The sequence below is a fragment of the Schistocerca gregaria genome, chromosome 3 (assembly GCF_023897955.1).
Source record: "Schistocerca gregaria isolate iqSchGreg1 chromosome 3, iqSchGreg1.2, whole genome shotgun sequence".
Classification (NCBI taxonomy): Eukaryota; Metazoa; Arthropoda; class Insecta; order Orthoptera; family Acrididae; genus Schistocerca; species Schistocerca gregaria.
In genome coordinates, this window is record NC_064922.1 from 508,981,491 (window position 1) to 509,005,814 (window position 24,324).

Consider the following 24,324-nt stretch of genomic DNA (forward strand, 5'->3'; position numbering starts at 1 on the left):
TTTCTAATAATTTACAAATTTTTTTTTAACAATGCCAAGCCAGAAAAGTTAGATTTTTTTTTGTTTTCTGTCGATTAATATTCTCTGTGAAGGAGAGCTTCCACTTTTAAGTGAAGAGGCGTCTAAGAAATCTGAGACCATCCAGCAAGTTCAGTGTTTTTGTGAAGGATTTGCCAGTTGACACAGTTGCAGTTGTTTTGTGAAAAGGACTGTTTGAAATGTCTTGCTACTGGGGCCACAGGAGAGTGAAGTGTGCTGACTATTTGCATATCCATAAAATAGTGATACAAAAGACAAACAAAAAACAGACTTCTTTCAGGTTGAGAATCAGCATTCTTATTTGAAGACTGTTTCAAAGTGAAGATGTTTCCAGTGACGACTTTGTGTTCTAAATGTTTTGACAGAATAACAACAATGACAGTATCTGAACAAGGTGAAGACTACCATGGTGCAGATGATGCCGATTTTGCATCAGTAGAGGGAGAATTAAATATCCTGAATCAATCAACTACAGAGGTAGGTGTTAGTCCTGTTGAGAAACCATGGTCAGTGAAGTCGAGTCATAAGCTCTATTCATCAAGAATGTGTAGAGAAATTACTAAAAGTATGGATGAATACACTACAGCAAAACTGACCACACTCTTCAAAGTAGAAATTCCGTCTCAGAAGAAAATGAATCAAAGCACTCTTGCACCTCTTGCCAGGAATTTTTCAAAGATATCAATTCAACTGTTGAATATTGTGCATCGTACAGTGAAAAGGTGCAAGATTTAACTATTATTCCAGAGACATTTTCAAAGAAAACAGTTTTGAACCAAATTCCATCAGTATCAAAGTACATGGTAGACTAATAAAGAAATGTGAGGTCTGTGAAAGGAGTCTTTGGAAGACCAGATCCCTATTATCGTCATCCTGTAGAATTAGCTAAAGTTCAAATAGTGCAGCCATTTTATCTGGAAGATAAATGGGACTGTTCACACCAGAGTGCAAACAAAAAAGTCAGTATGATTCTAATAGTTGAAGGTGGAAAAGTTGTGAAGGTGAAGACATACATGACTCGCGGTATCAAAGAAACTTTTGCTATTTATAAGAGCAACTATACAACTTCACATATTGGAAGATCAAAATTTTATGCACTACGACCTAAGTGGGTGGTTCCACACCCACCTAGATATGTCTGTTTATGTGTGTACTGTGCGAATTTTGATCTTTGTGTGGTAACTTTGAAGAATTTGTTGGAGTATGTGTCATATGACACCTTGGTTGGGCATGTGAAGTCATTAGAGTCTGTGAGGTAAAGCGAGAGACTTGTTTGTTTCAAGAATGTAGTGACTGCCCTGGAAAGGGAGTACTTTCTTTACAGACACTTAGCCTGGACAATGAAGCAGAAATTACATGTGTGACAAGGGAGGAAAATAAACGAATTAAGAAAACTGTTGCCTTTGACAGTTTCATTGATGACCTTAGTAAATGTTCAGTGAAAGCAGTAACACACCAGCATCTAAATAAGTTTCAGTAACAACAAATTGTAGAAGTGAAAGGGTGTGTACAGACTGAAGAAGCAGCCATAGCGTACGGATCTCCGTGCCGGCACGTTCACAGGAGCTCAGTCCGTCAGTTCACCTGATGATGGCGACATGTATTATCGCCGAAATATTGTGCCCGTTGGACACTATAGACCGGCAGTACACCCGTGGATATTTTGATTAACTATGTTTAGTGCTTCACTGTGATTTTGCTTAGAACTGGTCTGTAATACTTCCACAAGAATTACACGGGTATAATTGGCATAATGACCAGGTTTCAGTTTCTACAGGAGTGACATATTTTCAAAACAAGACCACAAGTGTTGCAGTTATAAGTGATGACACAGAACATGACTCGACACATGCTTTGCTAGCAGTGAGCAAAATTCTTCAGCTGCAAACAGGGGCAGAGAAGATCGTCATTATTACTGATGGTGATCCTAGTCATTTTAAAATTTGTTACCAGCTGTTTGAATTGTGTAAGTCACGTGTGCCAGTTGACTGGGCATACAGTGCTACTGGTCACAGGGAAGAGGCCTTGTCATGGAGTAGGTCTGCTGAAGCACCATGTTTCAAAGCATAATCTTTAAAGCCCAAATACAGCTGTGATTGAGAATGCTGAGGATTTTATGAGAGTCATTAAATCTCACACATCCACAGCTCTCATTCTTTTGTCGAAAGAGGAAATCGAAGAATTCCTTGAACAGAAAAAAAAAGAATGGTGCAAACAAACTATTCTAGTGTAAGGAATGTGTGTGTGAGAGAGAGAGAGAGAGAGAGAGAGAGAGAGAGAGAGAGAGAGAGAGAGAGACAGACTGATTGGTAGATTGCAGAAATTATAGACACCAGTTATGAGTTAAACAAAATTCCAGCTGAAGGACAGCAACAATACCATCAGTGTTCACTTCCTGTTCACAATGTTTTGAAGATTGTAAGTGCTCCAGTTCCTATTGGTTCAACAGGAAGGCATCACTCTATATCAAAGGAAGATACTGAACCATTGGAACACATTTTTAGTTCATTGACTGGCTAATTTCAGTACAAAACAGTGCACAGAAGCTGCATAAATTGAAACCTTTAAGTCTTTGGACCTTTCACATACATTTTGAAACCATTTAAAATGCTTGAAAAAATGAGTCTATTACTCATCTTTCAAAACTAAAATTATGTTAAATAAGGCTAGGTTTTGATTTTTTGATCCCATTATGTGATAATGTGGCAATAAAACAGTTTTTGTGTGAGGCAAAAATTTCAGTTGTTTATAAAACCTGTTCAACCTAAAAGTGGAAGCTTTCCTTTTCATGGAATGTAGAACTATATGGTACTAATCAACAGAAAAAAATCAAAATTTTATGGATTGGCATTTTTTAACTTTTTTCCATAAATTATAAAAAATTCAGAATTATATAGTAAAAGAACTTTGAGAAATAAGTCCAAATAGAGCATTTCTTTGTAATCATAAAGCAATTATCCTTCAAATAAAAACACAAAATATCTAGAACTGTTCTAGAGATACAGCATTTTAATATTTTTTTTTTCCAAAATTCACATCTTCAAAATGGTATGTGCAGTGTCATCTGTGGAGGGCTGTATCTCGGAGCAGATATTTTTTATTTTTTACTTTTTGGATAAAACAAAAACAATAGGTGTTCCTTACTTAGTTCTTCATTTTAACATATGTCAAATTCAATAGCATCAGAGACAATGAAAGTAAGAGTTTTTCCTAGCCTGCCTGAATTGATATGGACTATGCTTGCTAGACAGTGTCCTACATTTGTGTTGGTAGGACTGGAGGGAGAAAGTATTAGGGGTCCCACAGCATTGACTATAATGTCATTTTCAAGACTGGTGGGAATTTTAAGTCAAACACGGGACATTTTAATATTACTTTTGAGTATAAGATGCCCCTGAATTTTTGAGGCAATTTTTGAAAAAGAAAATGTATATTATAGTCTGTAAAATACAGTAAGTCATTGGAGGGTGACCTGGTTGTATGGGAGTGATTTTTTTCGCACTTTGTGTGTGTGTGTGTGTGTGTGTGTGTGTGTGTGTGTGTGTGTGTGGCAATGAGAGAGGTGGATGTCAATGTCCAAGAATGTGGCATGTTAGGTAGAGAAGCTTAATGTGGAGTTGATGGGAGAGGTGGTGGTGTGGTTGTGAAGGAATAAGGATAGAAAGTCTTGGCTTGGTATCCAGTCATGAAGGTATCATTAATGCACCTGAACCAGGTTAGGTGTTGTGAGGTTTTGGAGGCTGAAAATGTTTCCTGTTGGACTATAAACAGGTAGGTATAGAAGGGTGACCTTTGGCTGGCCATGGTTGTGTCATGAATTTGTTTGCATACCTTTCCTTCAAAGGAAAAGTGGATGTGTATTAGGATATAGGTGGTAAGGTGTGTAAGAAATGCGATTGTGGTTTGGAGTCTGAAGGATGTTGGGAAAGGTACTACCGTATTTACTCGAATCGAAGCCGCACTCGCATCTAAGCCGCACCTGAAAAATGAGACTCGAAATAAAGGGAAAAAAATTTCCCGAATCTAAGCTGTACCTGAAATTTGAGACTCGAAATTCAAGGGGAGAGAAAAATTATAGGCCGCATCTCCAAATAGAAACAAAGTTTGTCCATTGTAATATGAGACACAATTTAGGCCGAATGAATGACGATACAGCTAGAGTCGTAAGCTTAGCAGTTACGCTTTATCAGGTAGCCATTGTTCTTTATCAGGTAGCCATTGTTATGCGTCAGGCGCTCCGTCCGTATTTATACGGGTACACTTCCTTTCCTACGTGCTTCGTCTGGTTTGAATTGATTGCTTATTTTTCTTTGGTCTGATAAGCACAGTTTTCTTTGCTATAGGTGTTTACGTCACTCTTAAGCTGAAAATGCATTACTGTACTGTGTCATGCATAGTTTGTCGCATTCTGATAGTGCGTGTTTAAGGCCTGTGGCCGCTCGCGGCATGGCTTGCTTTTGTGCGCGCTACAATTAAAAAACAAAAAAAGAGAGGAATCGTCTCATTAGCGAAACAATGGCAAGAAACTGCTATTTGTTGTTGTCTTACACTGCTTCTTTCTTTGATAATGATCAACAATAACCAAATAATAGACTGCGTATGATAGATGATGTTCTGAACGAAAGTTTAGCGAAAATTTTTCTCCGTTTGAAAATCTGTGCAGGCGCCTCTTTAGTACATTACATTCTACACAGAAATTAGTCATTCCTAAATTTAAAAATCTAGTCAATTGCCGTGCTTCACTTCTGACTGCATCACTATTAAGCATAAGAATAATACGAATATAAACATGACATGATATGTATATTCTTCCGCGTTTGCTGTTGTCTCACTCTAGTTTCGTAGTTTATTAGGCAGACAGGATTTAAATGAGATAGCAGCAAACATGAAACAGTACATGGCAAAATGTTTATATGCGTATTCCTCTTATGGTGACGAGAATACTGCATGTGATTCACAATTTATAGAAGTTCCTATTAGCAACCATCTCTTTTCACAGATAGGAAAAAAATCAGAACGTAGAGTTGGCCATATTGACAAACATCCCAAACAGTCTTGCCAGTCGGATTTTCGTAGTACTTTGAAATGCTGCTACGTTCGAAGAAGAACAATACGGAATTTGTATTTACTTCGTTGGATAATATATGAAAATGCAGTGGTCGAAACTCGGGGCGCAGAAATCCACTTTTTTTTTTTTTTTTTTTTTTTTTTTTTTTTTTTTTTTTTTTTTTTTTAAATTTATTTCCTGACGCAGAGGTTTTGGCGCCAGTATATATCTTTGTGCCTACAAAGCATGCCTGTGTAGCGCTACATATAATAGACGGCAGAAGTAACTTGTGGCGGCACCCACCAACTTTTTTCAGAATTTCCGCTTGCTTTGCACTCGATTCTAAGCCGCAGGCGGTGTTTTGGAGTACAAAAACCGGGAAAAAAGTGCGGCTTAGATTCGAGTAAATACGGTATTTGATAGTGGCAAGGTCATTGGCATGAGGAATATTGGTGTGTAGGGAGGTGGCATCAACAGTGATGAGTGGGTATCTAGCCAGTAAAGAGATGGGAATGGTGGAGAGGCAGTGAAGGATGAAGTTAGTGTCTTTGATGTGAGAGACTAGGTCTCGGGCAATTGATTGGAGGCGTTGATGAAGAAGAGCAGAAATTCTTTCACTGGAAGCTCAGTAGCCAGCTACTATGGAGCATAAATGGTTGTTGTGCTTGTGGACGTTTGGCATCACATGGACGGTAAGTTGCAGGGTGTTGTGGCTGGGAGAAGGTAGATTAATTCAGGTGAGAAGTTCTGGGAAGGGCCTATGGATTTTAGTAGAGATTGTAGTTATGTCAGCCACCTGGGATGGGATCACTATGGCAGAGTTTGTAGCTGTCGAGTTAAGATAGTTGAGGAGCCTTTCTTCAGGTAGTTGCTGCGATTCATCATGCCAGTGGAGGGAGGATGATCATTTTAGATTATATTTCGAGGTAGTGGATGGCTGTTATTTCCTCCGCTGAGAGATTGGTGTTCTTAGTTGGTTAGACAGGAGGGGGAAGTGGTTGTTCACAGTTGGATGGTGTACTTCATTCACTGACTCTCAAGCATTCCCACGCCTTTACCTCCTGGATCCCTACTCGTCACTATTGGTGTCACCTCTCTACATAGCAGCATCTCTCATGCCCATGCCCATGGCCTTGCCACGATGAGGCCAAAATGAACCACTGGCACCATGCAGGGGCATAGGTTTGTCGCCTTTGACGCACAGGTATTTGCTAGGAGTAACGGGACACCCTTCTGTGAATAATCTTAGTTATATAAATGAAAAACATATTATTTAATCAAACAGCAGAAATGGGAGTGTTGGGAGCAGTATGTTGCTTCAATGAATTCACCCAAAACTCTCTTCAAATCCTTCCTTTCACTTATTCCATTACTCTGCAGCGCATAGTTAAATAGTGATGACATGTTTCAGTTGTAGAAAAGTTACTTCAAGTCATATTAACTTTTATAATCGATCCCAATGTAAAATGAACTTGTGATCTGCGATAATTTCAAATAGTTCAGTTTGTGCTGTTAAGTGTGCCCATTTTTTTCTAAACTGTGAACTATTGTGAAAAAGGGAATACAAGTCAAAACAGCCTCATTCACTGACAAGAGTTCTGGTATTTTACATCTAGAAAATTGAAGAAATAAGTATATTTAGTCCCTGAATAATCCCATTCCCTCAGCTACTCCCTCTTTTCTCTCCTCTTCTCCTGTGTATAGTAATGTTTGATGCAAAAAACATAATCTACAAGATCTGTCAAAAAAGAATTAAACTTTCTGTTATCAACAAACTGGATGTTACACAACTATTGTACTATACTGAACTGTGTTTTCACGCGGCAAGCAGTTTCATCAAAAGCAGTCAGCTCAGTTACAGTGAATAAGCAGTTTATTACAGGCATGTTCTAGCACTCTTCTGGAAGGCAAAAATGGTTCCCTGCTTAGCTCCACAGAAAACAAAATTGCAAAAGTATTTTGAGCAGTGGCTGGCACAATTACAAATGTGCAGAGTCAGATGAGACCTACCTTGAAGGTTACCACCACTAACCGAACAAACTGATAAGTATGCAAATTAGCTGCCACAGTTTCTTTTTTGTCTGACCTTATATACAACATTTAATGGCAGTGTAAAACATAATATCTGTAGTAAACTGCTAATCCACTGCTATTTAGTTGTTTGAATTTGTGACAGTTTAAGGATGCAGTTAAAAGGAATGGTGGAGAGGGGAGGGTCACACACTAACATGCCACATCAAACAACTGTTTATCTTTTTTCTGTCACAGCATGTATTTTAAGGAAAGAAAGATTTATTTTCTCATTTCATTTACCTTATATTTATGACAGTGATTTACTCTCTTCACTAACTTTGTTTCATTACATGCAGGGAAACAATTATCAATAAAGAAAACACAAATAACCAGTGAAAAAAGTGTGTCACCATGCATACCTATTTTTATTTCCATTTTTGTGTGATTTTCAGGTAAATAGAAGGGTTATTTCTAAGCTTTCAGTTACTGAACTTTGTGAGATGTATTTGTCTCTTGTGGTAGTGATGATGGTTTCTCTTTTCTCCCCACAGTTTAAACCACAAGCCGATCAGCACATTGCCAGATGTGCTTCCAAATTCTCCACTGTGACTAAGTGATTGCAGTACAGCAATTTCTCTTGAACTAATAAAGAACTACTCTGAGTCCAAGAAGCATGCTGCAACATGTACAGTTCGAGATAATCATGTCATTGTAGAGATGCGTTAAAGGAACTAATGAGAGTTGAAGAACAGTACATCATTTTTGCAGCTGTTTGTATGCTGTGAACGAATTATAACAATTTTAATTTTGTGAGACTGTCCTGATAATTTGAAGTTCAGAGAAAGTACTGTAATGGTTTTATCATAGCTTTTTTAAGAAAACATTTTATGCTGTAGTTATGTGTTTTTCTTGTGTTAGCACTGAATTATTAGTAATGAGTATGTCCTGTAGACCACAAACCTAGCTTTTTCTGAAGCAAGTCTCAACAACAGTAAAGTGAAAAATGACAGTTCCAAAAAGAACTTGTGTATAAAAACAATGTTCCACACATCATTGTTTTTGTTTTTGCTGTACCAAAACTGTGTGCAGTCTATTGTGAATATATACCACATTCTAAAAATTTTGATAGTGTAAGAGACCAAGAAATTGTGTATTGAAGTTTTAGCTGATTTACATTTAGAAGAAAATGATTATTATTTATAAAACAAAATAAAAAAAACTTCTGTTTTGTATGAACATCGGTGAACTTTTAATATTAAAGTCGTCATTAAATTAGAAGTGTGAGTTTTGATATGAAAATTTTTGCTAACAAATTTTCATATGCCACAAACAGTAAGAAGATTAAATCTGTACAAGAGAGGGATAATGTAACGTGTTCAGAATTGGCATACAACAAAATAAATTGTGCTGAAGTGTTGCAGTATAGCAGTTCAGATGCCACAACGGGCAGAATATCACCCTCTCAAAAAAAAATTGAATCTTTGCATGTTTTTCGCAATGAGGAAGGAAATGTTACCAATAGGGCCAGTAAAAGTAAAAGTTTATCTTTGGGGAAGAGCAGAGTACAAACCATTCATAAACTTAAGGAACTACGTGTTGTTCTCAAAAGATTGCCTGAACTGTGGTTAAGAAAAAATCTGTTCACTGTTGGCAGGATCAATAAACTATCAAATCAAAATAAATATACTTCCAGAAACATAGCAGTTAAATCAAATTCTTGTTCTGATGTCAACAAAAGCAACTGCACCAAAGCACAAGTTACAGATAGTTCTGATTCAACAACAACTCTAGATTCAGTGCTTCACAAAGGAATTACTGATTCCTCAGCAGTACAAGATGCTGAGCTGATTTTGTTTTTGTCTAAGTTTAAAACAGAGCATCCAGAATTTTTAGTCAAGAAACTGCATGTATCTTTACACAAATTGTCAAGTAATTTACATTCATATAATTGGTCTCAGATAGAAAACATTTATCAGAGGTGCAAAGATTGCCACATCATTACTGTTCACAACAGCATTAATCAAGAACATTCACCCAACCGAGCGGCAGTCAATAAGAGTTCAACTCGGTTAGAATCAAGTAAGAAACTGAGCATTTTACATGAGAATGGAAGTTCTTATGAAAATTTGAATGTGGTAGTTAAGAGAAAAAGACAGAGAAAGTGGCATTTCAATTGCATATTTTGTTCAGATGATAATAAGACAGCTCAACAGAACCATTTATCCAAAAAATGTAGAAGACTTGAATCAGTGAAAACATTTTCTCCTTTTGCGCTAACAGAGATAGATTTCAGTGAAAACGAAATGGATTCCTCAGATACATCTTACATTCCTGATAAAGAAAGAAAGCATACTGTTCATGGTAAGCAAAATACCCATAATAAAGAATTATCGAGATTGCGCAGGGTGTCGCCCATGGAACTTATAAACGCTGTAAAGTATGCAATGCATTTGGCACTGACTGAGCCATGGTTACAGCTGGATGTGTCTGGTCCTCCAGAATGCTGTGAATCTCAACATCAGAGGATGGTATTGCATTGGATGAAGCCAGATATAAGTATGTCTGATTTATTCAGAAATGCTCTGTCACAAGGTGTATGGCTCCCATCTTTACTTCACATGATGATTTCTGCTGGGGCAATTCCTCAGCCTGATGATGTGCAAAACATTCTGCTGTTTGTCATGGTATGTATTTCAGTAAACCTTTTGTTTCTTGTGTGTGTGTGTGTGTGTGTGTGTGTGTGTGTGTGTGTGTGTGTGTGTGTGTGTGTGTGTGTGTGTAAAGTTGTTACCTTCACAAAGTTGTTACCTTCACTGTTTAAAATATTTATATTTCACTAAGGAATTTCCATATGAAATACTTTCTGTATAGGCAAAATGTATATAGTAGCAGGTGTCCAGTCAGTTTCTTAAAAGCTTGGGTTTCTAATAAACCATTTGACACAATGTGTTCATTTTAAGTAGGTGAGTATTAGAATTTCATAGTTAGAGAAACTTAAATATTGGGGCAATTTTGACCTTCACTGTAAAATACATTATTGTTGCTTAACTCTCATCATGAGTTTCCTACTGTCCATTAACATAAGATAGTCAATACCGTTTAATTTGAAGGTGACTGGTAGTGGAAATCAATTATCCACTAGCAAAAATAAGCATACATAAATACAACATTTTTCAGACTTGTATCTTGCATTATTTTATCCAGTTTTACACTTATAAAAATAGGCCATTGTCACAATCAATAAAAAATTTTGGTTTGTGACCACATTGTCAATATGTAAAACTACCGATGTTTCTGTCACTGTTGCATATGACCTTCAGGGTGTTTTCGGTTAGTGCTGAATGAGAAAATTTTATTCCTTATATACCTGCAGATGTGGCTGTTACCTAATTCTGATAGGTTGTTAAGGACGGAGGAGAGGGATGGTAGAAGTTCTTTGTTGGTATTCTTATTATTTCTTTTGACTGATGGAAACTCTAGGTTCTGATTGGTGTTTGCGTTACTGCATGTGATTGCTGGAAATTGACGAATGGAAAACCAGGTGGCAATTGTGACACGGCATCATTTTCCTGCTTTCTAGCAATGGCAGAGACGTAACAGTACTCTATGTGCCTGCCGCCATTTCAGTCTCCAGCATGCCTGTGCGTATTGTTTCACATGAGCTGTCTTAGCGTACTGGTGTTATTGCTGGCAGCCAAGATGTTGGAAGTCGATACCATTCTTCTCTCTTCATGTTGGCAGGTCGCTTGGCTATTTCTATTGCCTTAATCTTCCTCCTGAAAGTAAGAGGCTGTTTTACCAGTAAATGAGCTTCACCAAAATCAATCTGCTTTCCACACACATCCTGGGGTTCTGCTACCGCTGACTTGGTGTGTTGTCTTAGTCGGATATATCTTTTGTGTTCAGATACACATGTGCTGATGGGTCGTTTTGTCTTGCCTACATACACTAATCAACATTTGCAACTGATTTCATAAACTTCAGCAGCATGTAGTTTTTCCATTGCCTCTTTTGTTGTGCGAAGAACATCTTTTATTCTGTTGCTGCTTTGGAAAATTGGCTAGATGCCTGCTTGACGGAGCAGCAATAACTTGCTGCTGGCAATAACACCATTAAGCTATGACAGCTCATGTGAAACAATATGCACAGGCACGTGGGAGACCACAATGGCTGCAGGCACATAGAGTACTGTCGCGTCTCTGCCGGTGCTAGAAAGCAGGAAAATGACACCGTGTCACAACTGCTGCCTGATTTTCCATTCGCCAATTTCCAGCAATCACATGCAGTAACGCAAACGCCAATCAGAACGTTGGGTTTCCATCAATCAAAAGAAATAATAAGAATACCAACAAAGAACTTCTACCATCCCTGTCCTTCATCCTTAACAGCCTATCAGAATTAGATAACAGCCACATATGCAGGTATATAAGGAATAAAGTTTTCTCATTCAGCAGTAAACAAAACCACACTAAAGGTCATTTGCAATTGTGTGTTTCAGTTTTGCATTTCGTTACCGTCTGTGTCATGATTTTTCATCTTCCTTACAGTATGAATTATCTGTTGTTCCGTTGCACATGCGCTCAGAAAGTTAGTACTATTAGTCTATGTCCTCATTGAATATGTTAATGCAACTAGCAACCATTAAGTTTTGGGAGTAAAGAAAAATCAATGAACATTTTTGTCAGAAACAGCTGGAATGCAGATGCCAAGTGGAAAAGTCACCACATTTCTTGAACATTAAGTCTGACAGGAACTGAAATTGAAGATAGCAGAACAAAAGCAGAAATGCTTAACTTCATTTTCAAATATACCTTTACAAAGGAAAACCCAGGAGATTTGCCTTGCACTACTGCGAAGAAAAGTGAAGTAAATTTGTCACTTGTACTGAGGAACAACTGAAATTAGTAAAATTGAACATAGCTCCAGCACATGATGGAATCCTTATCAGATTCTATAGTAAATTTGTGGCTGAGTTAGTCCCCTCTTTTAACTATAATCTAACGTAGTTGGAATAAAACACCTGTTTACAAGAAGGGTAGTAGACGTAACCCAATATCTTCCACATTGATATGTTGTGGAGCCTTAGAATATATTCTGAGCTCAAAATTAATGTAGACCACAACAACAACAATAACAACAACAACATCTCAAACAGAACGACCGTCTCCATGCCAACCAGCATTGATTCCAAAAACACGTAAAACCCACCTCACAATTTCCTGAAGTGTCTTCTTAAAAGCTTTGCATCCGTAGTCAGGTAGAAGCAATATTTCTTGATTTCTGAAAAGCATTTGACTCAGGGCCATGTCTACACTTATTCAATTGTATGAGGCATCAAAGAAATTTGTGACTGGATTGAGGATTTGTTGGTAGAGAGACCAAAAGTTAACTTGGATGGGGAGTCATTGGCAGTGAAGTAACTGCTCACATGCACCAGGGAAATGTGTTGGAACCCTTGCTGTTCATGCTGTATATTAATGATATTGTGGACAATGCCAACAGTAACCTCAAACTCTTTGCAGATGATGCAGTTATCTAAATGAAGTACTGTCTGAAAGAAGTTGCATAAATATTCAGTTGGATCTCAAAGATTTCAAAGTGATGTAAAGATTGGAAACTTGATTTAAATGTTCGGAAATGTAAAATTGTGTCTTCCCACAAAACTTAAAGAAAAAAATAGTAGTATCCTATGACTATACTATCTGAAAGTCAGGGTTGGAATCTGTAAACTCGTACAAATATCTGGATGTCACAATTTGCAGAGAAATGAAATGGAACCATCATCACTTGTGGATAAGGCTACAGAAGAATGCTGAAGATTAGATGGGTAGATCACATAACTAATGAGGAAGTATTGAATAGGATTGGGGAGAAGAGAAGTTTGTGGCACAACTTGACCAGAAGAAGGAATCGGTTGGTAGGACATGTTCTGAGGCATCAAGGGATCACCAATTTAGTATTGGAGGGCAACGTAGAGGGTAAAAATCATAGAGGGAGACCAAGAGATGACTACACTAAGCAGATTCAGAAGGATGTGGGTTGCAGTGGGTTCTGGGAGATGAAGAAGCTTGCACAGGATAGAGTAGCATGGAGAGCTGCATCAAACCAGTCTCAGGACTGAAGACCACAACAACAACAACGTGGATAAGGCAGGTGGTAGATCCCAATTTATTGGTATAATACAAGGAAATGCAATCAGTTTGCTAATGGCATCAAGTATCCCAAGAATTCCCACTTAAAATATTTAGGAATTGGCTTTCAATTATGGCTGTAGGAATGTACTGCAATGTTCTATGTATTTCACTCATAGGAATTGGGGCAAAGGTTATATTAATTACAGATCACATGCAGCCATTGTTTAAAATCGTTCTTGCTGCACTCCTTACCTGAATGGAACAGGCGAAAATCCTAACAACTGGTACAGTGGGATGTACCTTCTACCACACACTTCAGTGGTTTGCAGAATATACAGGGTGAATATTAATAAAACTAATAAACTGATGGACTAGGCTCCTGACTGGAAATGAAGGAAAACAAGGTCCTTTGAACATGTGTCCAGAAAGGGATGATTTGTATGCAGTGCCAACAAATCGTCTTGGAACACAGTACAGAACTGCATCACATCCATGTCACAACAGATGTTCAAACTGGCCTCCATGGGACACAGTGTCATGTGGGATTCACTTATGTGTATATGTGAGAACGTACTTTGGCTTAAAGCATGTTGGTGGTCCACTTGCCTGGAGCTTGTGTACTAGGGTTCGTCTCGACATCTTATAGAACCCTGTCCTCCATTTTGTGGAGGTACTTGTTTTGGTATAGCTGTGCTGCCCCTTGACTACACACAAACACCATCTCATCTTGTCCCTGACATGAATACCAGACCATTCCACTGCTTACTGTTCACTGCTGCATCAATCACACAGCCTGCAACATACAAGGAACTTATGGCATGTGGTCAGAGGAGCTGCCATTTGACAACGCCATCTACCATGACAATGATGCATTTCCGGACCTATGTTCATAGGACCTCTTTATCTCCATTCCTGCAGTTTGTTGGTGTTATTAGTGTTCACCCTGTATATTGTATGTGGTTTACACCTACAGTGGAGCTTTTTAATTGGACTGCTGATATTTCTTCTGAAAATGATGTTGTGAATGCTTTTAGAATTATAATTATTTACACTGACCGATGCAGAAATCCAAGTGTACTTCTGAGATCAGGGTTTCATTGTTGTGCATCAAGTGATGAAAGGAGGAGATGCCTCCTTAGTGCCCATATGCACTTCTTTCTCACTTTTGGTAGAGAGGTTCTTCTGTCAAAGATCATAGCAGGTTATGAAGTTATCACAGTCAGACTATATATTCTGAATCTGATGTGCTGCTACCAGTTTCATGGTTACAACCACACTCGAGAGTCCTGTCTACACCCAGCCAAATCTGTAACCTGTGGCAGGGATGCTAACGAGGACAATTGCCCGCCTCCTCCTCAACACTGCATCAAATGCAATGGCGACCATGCCACTGCCTCTCATGATTGTCTCGTGTATCTTGATGAGCGAGATGTCCAGGAGATCTGAGTGAAGGAAAAAGTGCCTTATCCGGTTGCTCAAAAGTTGTTGGGTAGTTCGAAACCCTGCGTTCTACCATCTGGCCTCTACAGTACTGTTATTGCTACATCTCGCTCCACGAAGGACGTGGCCATGCTGACATGGGACCTCACTTTCAGCACTGCGGTTGTGAAATCTGCCAGTTTCATGGTAGTGTCCCCGTTCTTCCTCCAGCTGTGCAACATGTCACCAAACTTTCGCTTCACTGGGTGAAGACACAAGCTACACAACCAGCAGGTTGGAAAGGACAGAAGGAATACTCCTTTGAAGGCTTCCTATGTCCCTCTCGCCAACCAACATCTGAGTCTTCTTCTGCCAACCATAAAGTCTCAAATAATTCAAACAAAGGCAAAAGGTCACCTCCTTCACTGCCTCGAAGATCCTCTTTGATGATGTCATGTGGTATCCTCGCCCGGCTGATTTCCTTATTGCTGATGCACACCACCAACTGTTTTTCTGCCCTGGACTCCGCAGGGCAAGAATGTCAGGAATGCCGATGCTTCTGCAGACCTCTTGGAGCAGGATTCTCCTGCCTGTGGGCCCTGTAGTAGTGAATATTTGAAGGCTGGCACTCGGCAGCCACCGAGGTGACGCTTCTTCATTTTTTCGTTATCATGGCTCTCCTCGAATGGAGTGTTTGTGGTCTTTGATCCAACAAAGAGGATTTATGGCTGCTCTTAGAATTGCACCATCCGTTTGTTCTGTGCCTTCAGGAAGCAAAATTGCATCCTCACAACTGCTTTGAGACCATCTCGGGCGAGAGTCATGCTGCTCATATGGGATGACATTCATAGTCAACCCAATGTGCTAACTACCCGCCTTCAAACTGTTGCGGTTCACTTTTTCGTTCCTCACTTGACCTTTTAACTGTGTGGTATTTACATCCCTCCATCATTCGATGTCACAGGGCAGACTTCCTCCAGCTTATTGGGCAGGTACCTCACCCCTTTCTGCTGCTGGGTTGCTTTAGTGCACACCATCCCCTTTGGGGTCCTCCCAGAACCTGTCCAAGGTGTGCCCTCTTGGCTGACCTTCTCAATCAACTTAACCTCATCTGCCTTAACATGGGAGCAATCACATTTCATTTGGACTTCACACACACACACACACACACACACACACACACACACACACACACACACACACATATTCCCATCTGGACCTCTCCTTCTGCACTGCTCAGCTTGCCCAATGTCTTGAGTGATCTGTTCTCTCTGACACTTACTCAAGTGATCATTTCCCATATGATATCTGTTTGCTGACTCCTACCTCACCTGTGTGCTCACCCAAATGGCAGCTTACTAAGGCTAACTGGAGGCTTTACTTCTCCCTTGCTACCTTCTATGAACAACATTTCCCCATTTTTCATGACCAGGTGGAATATCTTACAAACATTATCCTTACCACCACAGAATGTCCCATTCCTTGCACTTCCTCTTTACCGCCCTGTGTCCCAGTCCATTGATGGACTGAAGTGTGCCACGACACAATTTGCACGCGGAGACATGCTCCCTGCATTTTTAACCATCTTCCTACAATGGCAAACTGTTCATTATAAACAGTTGCGTGCACAGCGTCATTGCATTCGTCAGGATAGCAAAAAACCTAGGTAGATTTAATTTGCTAGTTCTGTTAACAGTTGCACTCCCTCTTCCGAAGTGTGGGCCAATCTGGGACCAAGATCCATTCCCCGATTTTCGGCCTGCCAGTAGCAGACAATGTCATTGTGGACCCTATTGCTATGTACAACACCCTGGTCTGCCATTTTAGAGATTTTGACCTCCTCCCACTATCATCCTGCCTTCCTCCATCAGAAATGAGTAGAGGTGGCTTGGATGATACCCTTCATGTATTGGAATTGTGAGTGCTACAATGCCACTCTTACTTGGGAGCTAGATCATGCTCTCACTTCATCATGATTCTCTTCCTCAGGGCCAGATGCTGTTCATTCAGATATTGGAGCAGATTTCTCTTGGGGCAAGATCTTTCTGCTTCATAGGTACAACTGCATCTGGGCAGAGGGCATGTTTTGCAGACACTGGCATGTAGCCACTGTCATACCCATACCCATACCTATGCCTGATTAAGACCTTCCTTCTAGCTACCACCCCATTTCTCTCACCAGCGGTTTTTACAAGGTGATGGAAGATATGATTCATGCTCAGCTGGTATGGCGGCTTGTGTCTCACAATTTACTCACCACTGCACAGTGTGGATTTGAAGCCCGCCAATCTGCAGTTGGCTATCCCGTCACTTTGTCCATCCATGTCATGAATGGATTTCTGCAGAAATCCCAGACTGTGGCCGTGTTCTTTGGTTTGAAGTAAGCCTATGACACATGCTGGAGGACTGGTATCCTCTGTACTCTCTCCACATAGGGATTATGTGGCCAAACGCCCACACCAATGGCTTCAGATTGAGCATGGAGTTGGGTGTGCCTTTGTCATTGGCGTCGTCATTTTTCGGTATCAGCTTCGGAACACTGCTTAGTATTTACAAAGCTTGTGTGTGCTTCACACTGTCCATCCCTTAGTGCAGCGTGTCCAGGAAAGCTGTCAGTTGCTCATTCTTGATGGAGCCACTGTGATGTTCATGTGGTTTCCGGGTCACATCGGTCTGACAGGAAACGAGGCTGCTGATGCAGCTGCCAAGGCTGCAGCCCTCGTACCTCAGCCTGCATAGTTCTTACATTCCCTCTTATGATCTCTGTGTGGTTGTCTGTCAGCAGGTGGTGTCATTTTGGCATCACCACTGGTCCTCCCTTCATGGGAACAAGCTCTGGGTTATTAAGTGTCTCCCAGCGGCTTGGATGACCTCCTCTCGGCCCTCTCGCCATGTGGTGATCTTTATAGCTAGGTTGCATATTGGGCACTATCTTTTTGGGGTGCTCTCCACTACTGTGTGCACATTGTGCTCAACTTTTGATGGTCAGCTACTTCCTGACAGAATGCCTTTTTTTTAACCCTTTGTGTTCTTGTTTGTGTTTGCTATCCGGCCATTTTAGCAAACAATACATGGACTGTCACCCGCAGTTTACTTTTTATCTGTTGTAGCAATATGGCGAAGGCCATTTCATTTTCAGTTCAGGACCTACGTTTCTCTATGGTGTATTTTATCGACCTTTCTCCGCATCCCTGTTTTAAGTTGTCTTCTCTTTCGTTGATTGGATTGATGTGCAGTCGTTTTTAACTCCTCTTGGTCTTCATGTTATACAGTTTTGACATGGGTGCGTATGACCCTACTTGTTTTAATGCCTTAAAAAAAAAAAAGACCATAATAGTTCAGTTGCCACATGAAAATTGATAATTTACACAATCGTAGAGTTTTGCAAGATAACAGAAGGTGCCCAATTATCTTGTTCTTAGACTCTGCCAAGACTTGTAGTAGATTAAAGTTTAGTTTCCTATTGTAACTTTTAGAGAGGTGAACAGTTACATTGTTAACATGTTATTATTTGACAAAAGTAGCTGTATTCTATCACAGGCCACCCTTCCAAAAGGTTTGAGGAAGATTCACAGACCAAGGTGAATCTGAAATTTGTTAATCTCACATGATATGCAATCTTACTTCTGTCCTGCTGTAACAATACACTGATGGCCCAAAATATTACTACTGCCTGCTTAATAGCGTGTTTGTCCATCTTTGGAATGAAATACATCACAGATTATTCGTATCAGGGATGCAACAGTTTGTTGGTAAGGTTGTGGAGATGTGTCTGTGCACAGGCCGTGTAATTTATGTGAATAACAGACTGCTAATTTGCGTATGGAGTGATGACACCTGATAGTGATGCAGATGGGTTCCATAGGCGAATTTAGTCACCGATAACTATAATACTTCTCATACCACTGTTGTACGGTTCTGGCTCAGAGACACAGACAGTTACACTGCTGGAAGATGACATCAATGTTGGGAAAGGCTTCAAGCATGAAGGGATGCAGGTAGATCACAGCTGTTGGTGTGTTGTTGATTATTACAATAGGTCCCATGCAAGTGCAGAAGAATGTCTCCCATATCGTAATATCGCTTCCTCCAGTCTGCATCCATGACCGCTGCACATTTTGAGCCACCATTCACCTCAATAATAGCTCTTGTGGAGATGACCATCCACCTAGTGTAGCAAAAATGTGATTCACCTGAAGAGCCGAAACGTTTACATTGATTGACAATCAAATCTTAATAGTCCTATGCCCACTGTGGTTGTTATTGATGATGCCATTAGGTCAGTATGTGAACACGTCGGGGTGGTCTGCCATGCAGCTCCACATTCAACAATGTACGATGAATGGTGCGGTCTGAAACAACTGTGCAGGCACCAGCATTTTGCTCTTTCGGCAGAGATGCCACAGATCACCATCTATCCTACTTTATAGAGCAGACAAGTCTCTAAACCCCATGTTCTGTGTAGAGTGAGGGACATCCAACCATTTAGTGTCTAATAGTAGTATCACTGTCCTGTCTCTTTCTGTAGGGCAGTAGCATGTAAGTGTTCGACCAGCTTCACCATTTTCAAGATACTTGTTCGCATTCTCTGTGTAATAATGCTCTGCCCTTTGTCTAAGTCGCTTATCTCAATGGATTTCCTCACTTGCAGCCCTTATCTTTACTAGGCTGATCCGCCATCTGTGTCTGCTCTGCTTACATACTTCTGTTACCATGTCACACGGCCTTAATGCCATCAGGCAGCATCCAGTGTCCGCAGTGGGCAGTGGTCCTAATGGTGATGTAAGAAGACCTACATTGTGGTGGAGAAGCCAAATATCTGGCTCAGTAACCTTAAAAGGCTGCTGGACTTTGGAAAAACAACTTAAAAATAGACACAGAGACTTCGTGTAAAATGTGGAATCTGTCACTCAGTTTGTGAAGAAATTAAAGTTAGACTGCTCAGCACAGACAAAACACACATAGTACAGATCTCCATTCATATAACTGGGTATAGAATATGCCTGTCAAAAATGGAGCAGCTGTTGTTGCCTCACAGTACAGTTTAAGTCCACAGTCAGCATATTTTTGTTGTTAGTCAATTTCTTCATTTAATGGTGTGTGTGTTCATGTTTGCCGTAGTGGAAAGGGGTGAAGTTATTTGGCCCTAGTAGTCCATATTAATATTATGCTAGCCAACTTCCCTATTGGACAGTATCTTTTGTGATTCAGTTATAATCTTTCCCCATTTAGTAACATTAAAATTACAAAGGGACACTATCCACATTTATTATTCATATCTGTTGCATTTCTTTCTTGTACTGAAATAATGCTCTGTAGTACATTCTCAATTTGGTTCCACAATTGTTAAGTTACATTGTGGAAGGTTTCCATATGCAACTGATCAGCATATATGTATTGTTTGTTTTTTGGACAATTGTTAATGCTATTTTCAAATATTTTTATTTAATATGTTCACTGTGCTCCAATTGACCTGTATGTCTTCTTTTTAGTACTTTAATGTTTTTGTTCTGTTTCATTGTGAATGAGCGACCGACTGACTGACTGACTGACTGAATCTTCTTCATTGTGAAATAAGTAGATGGTTGTGATTATGCCTTCCATCTGAGTCACACCGTTAAATTCTGTTGTTTGTCATTTGTTTTTCAGACATCAGAAGACCAGATAGTAAAAGAAAATGCATTAACAATAATACAGATGTTATTTGATGTATGGCCTCCATGCTGTCTCCATACGGGCTCTTATTACAGTTCTGTCTTCAGAAAGTCGCACAAGGTGAGCAAATAAAGTATGGCAACTAACAATATAGTGAAGGCATTGAGGAATAAATAGGCACATAAACAATACTGAAACATATATATAAAGTATTTAGGAATACAACAGGTTTTGTGAGCCAGTTGATTTGGCATCATTTAGTAATGCTCTTTAAATTCATTAAGCTGATAATGGGATTTTAAGAATTATAGCTGTTGAGGAACCATAACAGTTGTGATATTCTAAATGATTAGAGAATGTAATTTCTAAAAAATACAGAACAGAAAGAAATGTCTCTCATACCAGTTTGTAAATGAGTTGGATTAGATGAAAGTAAGTTGAGCGAACTAGGAAATGTTTACAAGTGGGCCACATGGCAGTTGAATTTATGTTATTTTTTTATATTTGTGATACATGAAGTACAGAAGTCAGATACCAATTTCCCAAATCAGTTTACTGAACAAAGTGGTGCAGTGTTAGCACACTGGACTCTCATTTGGGAAGATGACTGTTCGAACACACATCCTGTCATCCAGATTTAGGTTTCCTTTTATTTCCCTAAACCACTTCAGGCAAATGCTGGAATGGTTCCATAGAAAGAGCACAGCCGATTTTCTTCCTGATCCTTGACACGATCGAAACTTGGGCTGCGTCTCTAATGACTTGATGGCGGTGGTACTCTAAACCCAATCTTCCCTCCTTCCTTCTTCCCAAATCAGTTTGGTGAAACTCTAAAAAATTCTCAAGAAAAGAAATTTTGAAGTTCTCCAAGCATCTTTAAGTCTCTAAAATTAAATGGCTTTTTTGATGGGCTGCATAGTTCTGTGGTGGAATATGTACCTGTTGCATGTGGGGCCTGGTTTAGATTCCCAGCTGACGTAATTTTTTTTAGCAAAGTTACATGTTCTATAATCATTTCCGTGAAGAATAAAATGCATTAACATGAAAAAAATCAATAGTGTTGGAGACTGATAATCGGTGGTTTGACTCTTATTATGGTCATTATTATTATGAATTTCTCCCCCTTTCAGTTAGAAGGCTTATGTCATTTAATTATATAATTTGTAAAAATTTGCTAATTAACCCATCAAATGATCATTTATAAGAAACATGCACATCTTATTTCTAATTACATGTTGTTGTCGTCGTCGTCGTCGTCGTCGTCGTCGTCGTCGTCGTCGTCGTCGTCTTCAGCCCTGAGACTGGTTTGATGCAGCTCTCCATGCTACTCTATCGTGTGCAAGCTTCATCATCTCCCAGTACTTACTGCAACCTACATCCTTCCGAATCTGCTTAGTGTATTCATCTCTTGGTCTCCCTCTACGATTTTTACTCTCCACGCTCCCCTTCAATGCTAAATTTGTGATCCCCTGATGCCTCAGAACACATCCTACCAACCGGCCCTTCTTATTGTCAAGTTGTGCCACAAACTCCTCTTCTCCCCAGTTCTATTCAATACCTCCGCATCAGTTATGTGATCTACCCATCTAATCTTCAGCATTCTTCTGTAGCACCACATTTCGAAAGCTTCTATCCTCTTCTTGTCTAAACTATTTATCGTCCATGTTTCCCTTCCTTACATGGCTACACTCCATACAAATACTTTCAGAAACAACTTCCTGACACTTATATCTATACTCGATGTTAACAAATTCCTCTTCTTCAGAAACAATTCCCTTGCCATTGCCAGTCTACAGTTTATATCCTCTCTACTTCGACCATCATCAGTTATTTTGCTCCCCAAATAGCAAAACTCCTTTACTACTTTAAGTGTCTCATTTCCTAATCTAATACCCTCAGCATCACCCGACTTAATTTGACTACATTCAATTATCCTCGTTTTGCTTTTGTTGATGTTCATCTTACATCCTCCTTTCAAGACACTGTCCATTCCGTTCAACTGCTCTTCCAAGTCCTTTGCTGTCTCTGACAGAATTACAATGTCATCGGCATACCTCAAAGTTTTTATTTCTTCTCCATGGATTTTAATACCTACTCTGAATTTTTCTTTTGTTCCCTTCATTGCTTGCTTAATATACAGATTGAATAACATTGGGGAGACGCTACAACCTTGTCTCACTCCTTTCCCAACCAGTGCTTCCCTTTTACGCCTCTCAACTCTTATAACTGCCATTTGGTTTCTATACAAATTGTAAATAGCCTTTTGCTCCCTATATTTTACCCCTGCCACCTTCAGAATTTGGAAGGGAGTACTCCCGTCAACATTGTCAAAAGCTTTCTCCAAGTCTACAAAAGCTAGAAACATAGGTTTGCCTTTCCTTAGTCTTTCTTCTAAGATAAGTCGTAAGGTCAGTATTGCCTCATGTGTTCCAACATTTCTACGTAATCCAAACTGATCTTCCCCGAGGTCAGATTCTACAAGTTTTTCCATTCGTCTGTAAAGAATTTGTGTTAGTATTTTGTAGCCATGGCTTATTAAAGTGATAGTTCAGTAATTTTCACATCTGTCAGCACCTGCTTTCTTTGGGATTGAAATTATATTTTTCTTGAAGTCTGAGGGTATTTCGCCTCTCTCATACATCTTGCTCACCAGATGGTAGAGTTTTGTCAGGACTGGCTCTCTAAAGGCCGTCAGTAGTTCTCATGGAATGTTGTCTACTCCTGGGGCCTTGTTTCGACTCAGGTCTTTCAGTGCTCTGTCAAACTCTTCACGCAGTATCATATCTCCCATTTCATCTTCATCTACATCTTCTTCCATTTCCATAATATTTCCCTCAAGTACATCGCCCTTGTATAGCCCCTCTATATACTCCTTCCACCTTTCTGCTTCCCTTTCTTTGCTTAGAACTGTGTTTCAATCTGAGCTCTTGATATTCATGCAAGTGGTTCTCTTTTCTCCAAAGGTCTCTTTAATTTTCCTGTTGGCAGTTTCTATCTTACCCCTAGTGAGATAAGCCTCTACATCCTTACATTTGTCCTCTAGCCATGCCTACTTAGTGCAGTGGGTCCAGGAAAACTGTAAGCTGCTCAGTCTTGGTGGAGGAAGTGTGATGTTTCTGCGGGTTCCTGGTCATGTCGGTCTGCCAGGAAACGAGGGTGCTGATGCTGCTGCGAAAGCTGCAATCTGTGTTCCCTCCGATGATCTCTGTGTTGCTGTCTGTCAGGATGTGTTGTCCCTTTGGCATCGCCAATGGTTCTCACTCCACGGGAATAATCTCTGGATTATTAAGGCTCTCCCAGTGGTTTGGATGACCACCTCTTGGCCCTCCTGCTGGGAGAAGGTTAGTTTAACTCAGCTGCATATTGGGCACTGCCTTTTTAGCCATTATTATTTGCTAAGCAGTGCTAACCCACCACTTTATATACATTGCACCCAAGTTTTAACTGTCCGCCACTTCCTGGGGGAATGTCCATTTTTTAACCTTTTATGTTCCCATTTGGATTTGCCGTCTGAAGTATCGGCTGTTGTAGCAAATGACGCGTGGGATGTTGACTGCGTTTTACTTTTTATCCGCCAAAACAATCTGGTGGCAGCCATTTAATTTTTAGTTTTGGACCTCTGTTCCTTTATGGTGTCTCTTTTAGCCCTTCTTCCATGTGCCTGTTTCTATCTGTCTTCTATTATGTCAATTGGGACTGACATAGAATCATTTTTAACTCCTCTGTGTCTTTGTGTTCTATAGTTTTGGCTTGAGCACGTATGGCCCCAGTGTTTTTTGTGTCCTAAACCATAACAAAACAAACACCACTGGTTGATGAAACCCAGTGTAAAATCACTTATGTGTAACTAACTGTACTCTGACTTTTGAGTATACCTCCAGCATATAATTTACTGTCAGTCTCCCTCATGAACTCCTCTTATAATTTTTTAAAGCCTTGCTTCCTCTCTGTAGTTCCCTCCAAGTTCTGTTTATTTATTGACTCAATTCACTTTGACACTTACTATATCCAAAAATT

General features: G+C 39.8%; 1 protein-coding gene across 6 annotated transcripts in view; it reads left to right on the top strand.

Moving 5' to 3' along the window:
• LOC126354670 (uncharacterized) overlaps positions 1–24,324 on the top strand; it is a 192,321-nt gene that overhangs the window by 12,037 nt on the left and 155,960 nt on the right. For 4 of the 6 annotated variants that reach the window (XM_050004468.1, XM_050004467.1, XM_050004462.1 and 1 more), the window contains 2 exons: positions 7,651–9,783; positions 20,302–20,427. In XM_050004468.1, the coding sequence (XP_049860425.1) occupies positions 8,392–9,783; positions 20,302–20,427 (1,518 nt within the window). In that variant the 5' untranslated portion in view covers positions 7,651–8,391. Of the gene's footprint in view, positions 1–5,070; positions 7,552–7,650; positions 9,784–20,301; positions 20,428–24,324 lie in introns of those variants that run through there. The other 2 variants (XM_050004464.1, XM_050004466.1) reach the window with 2 other exon arrangements.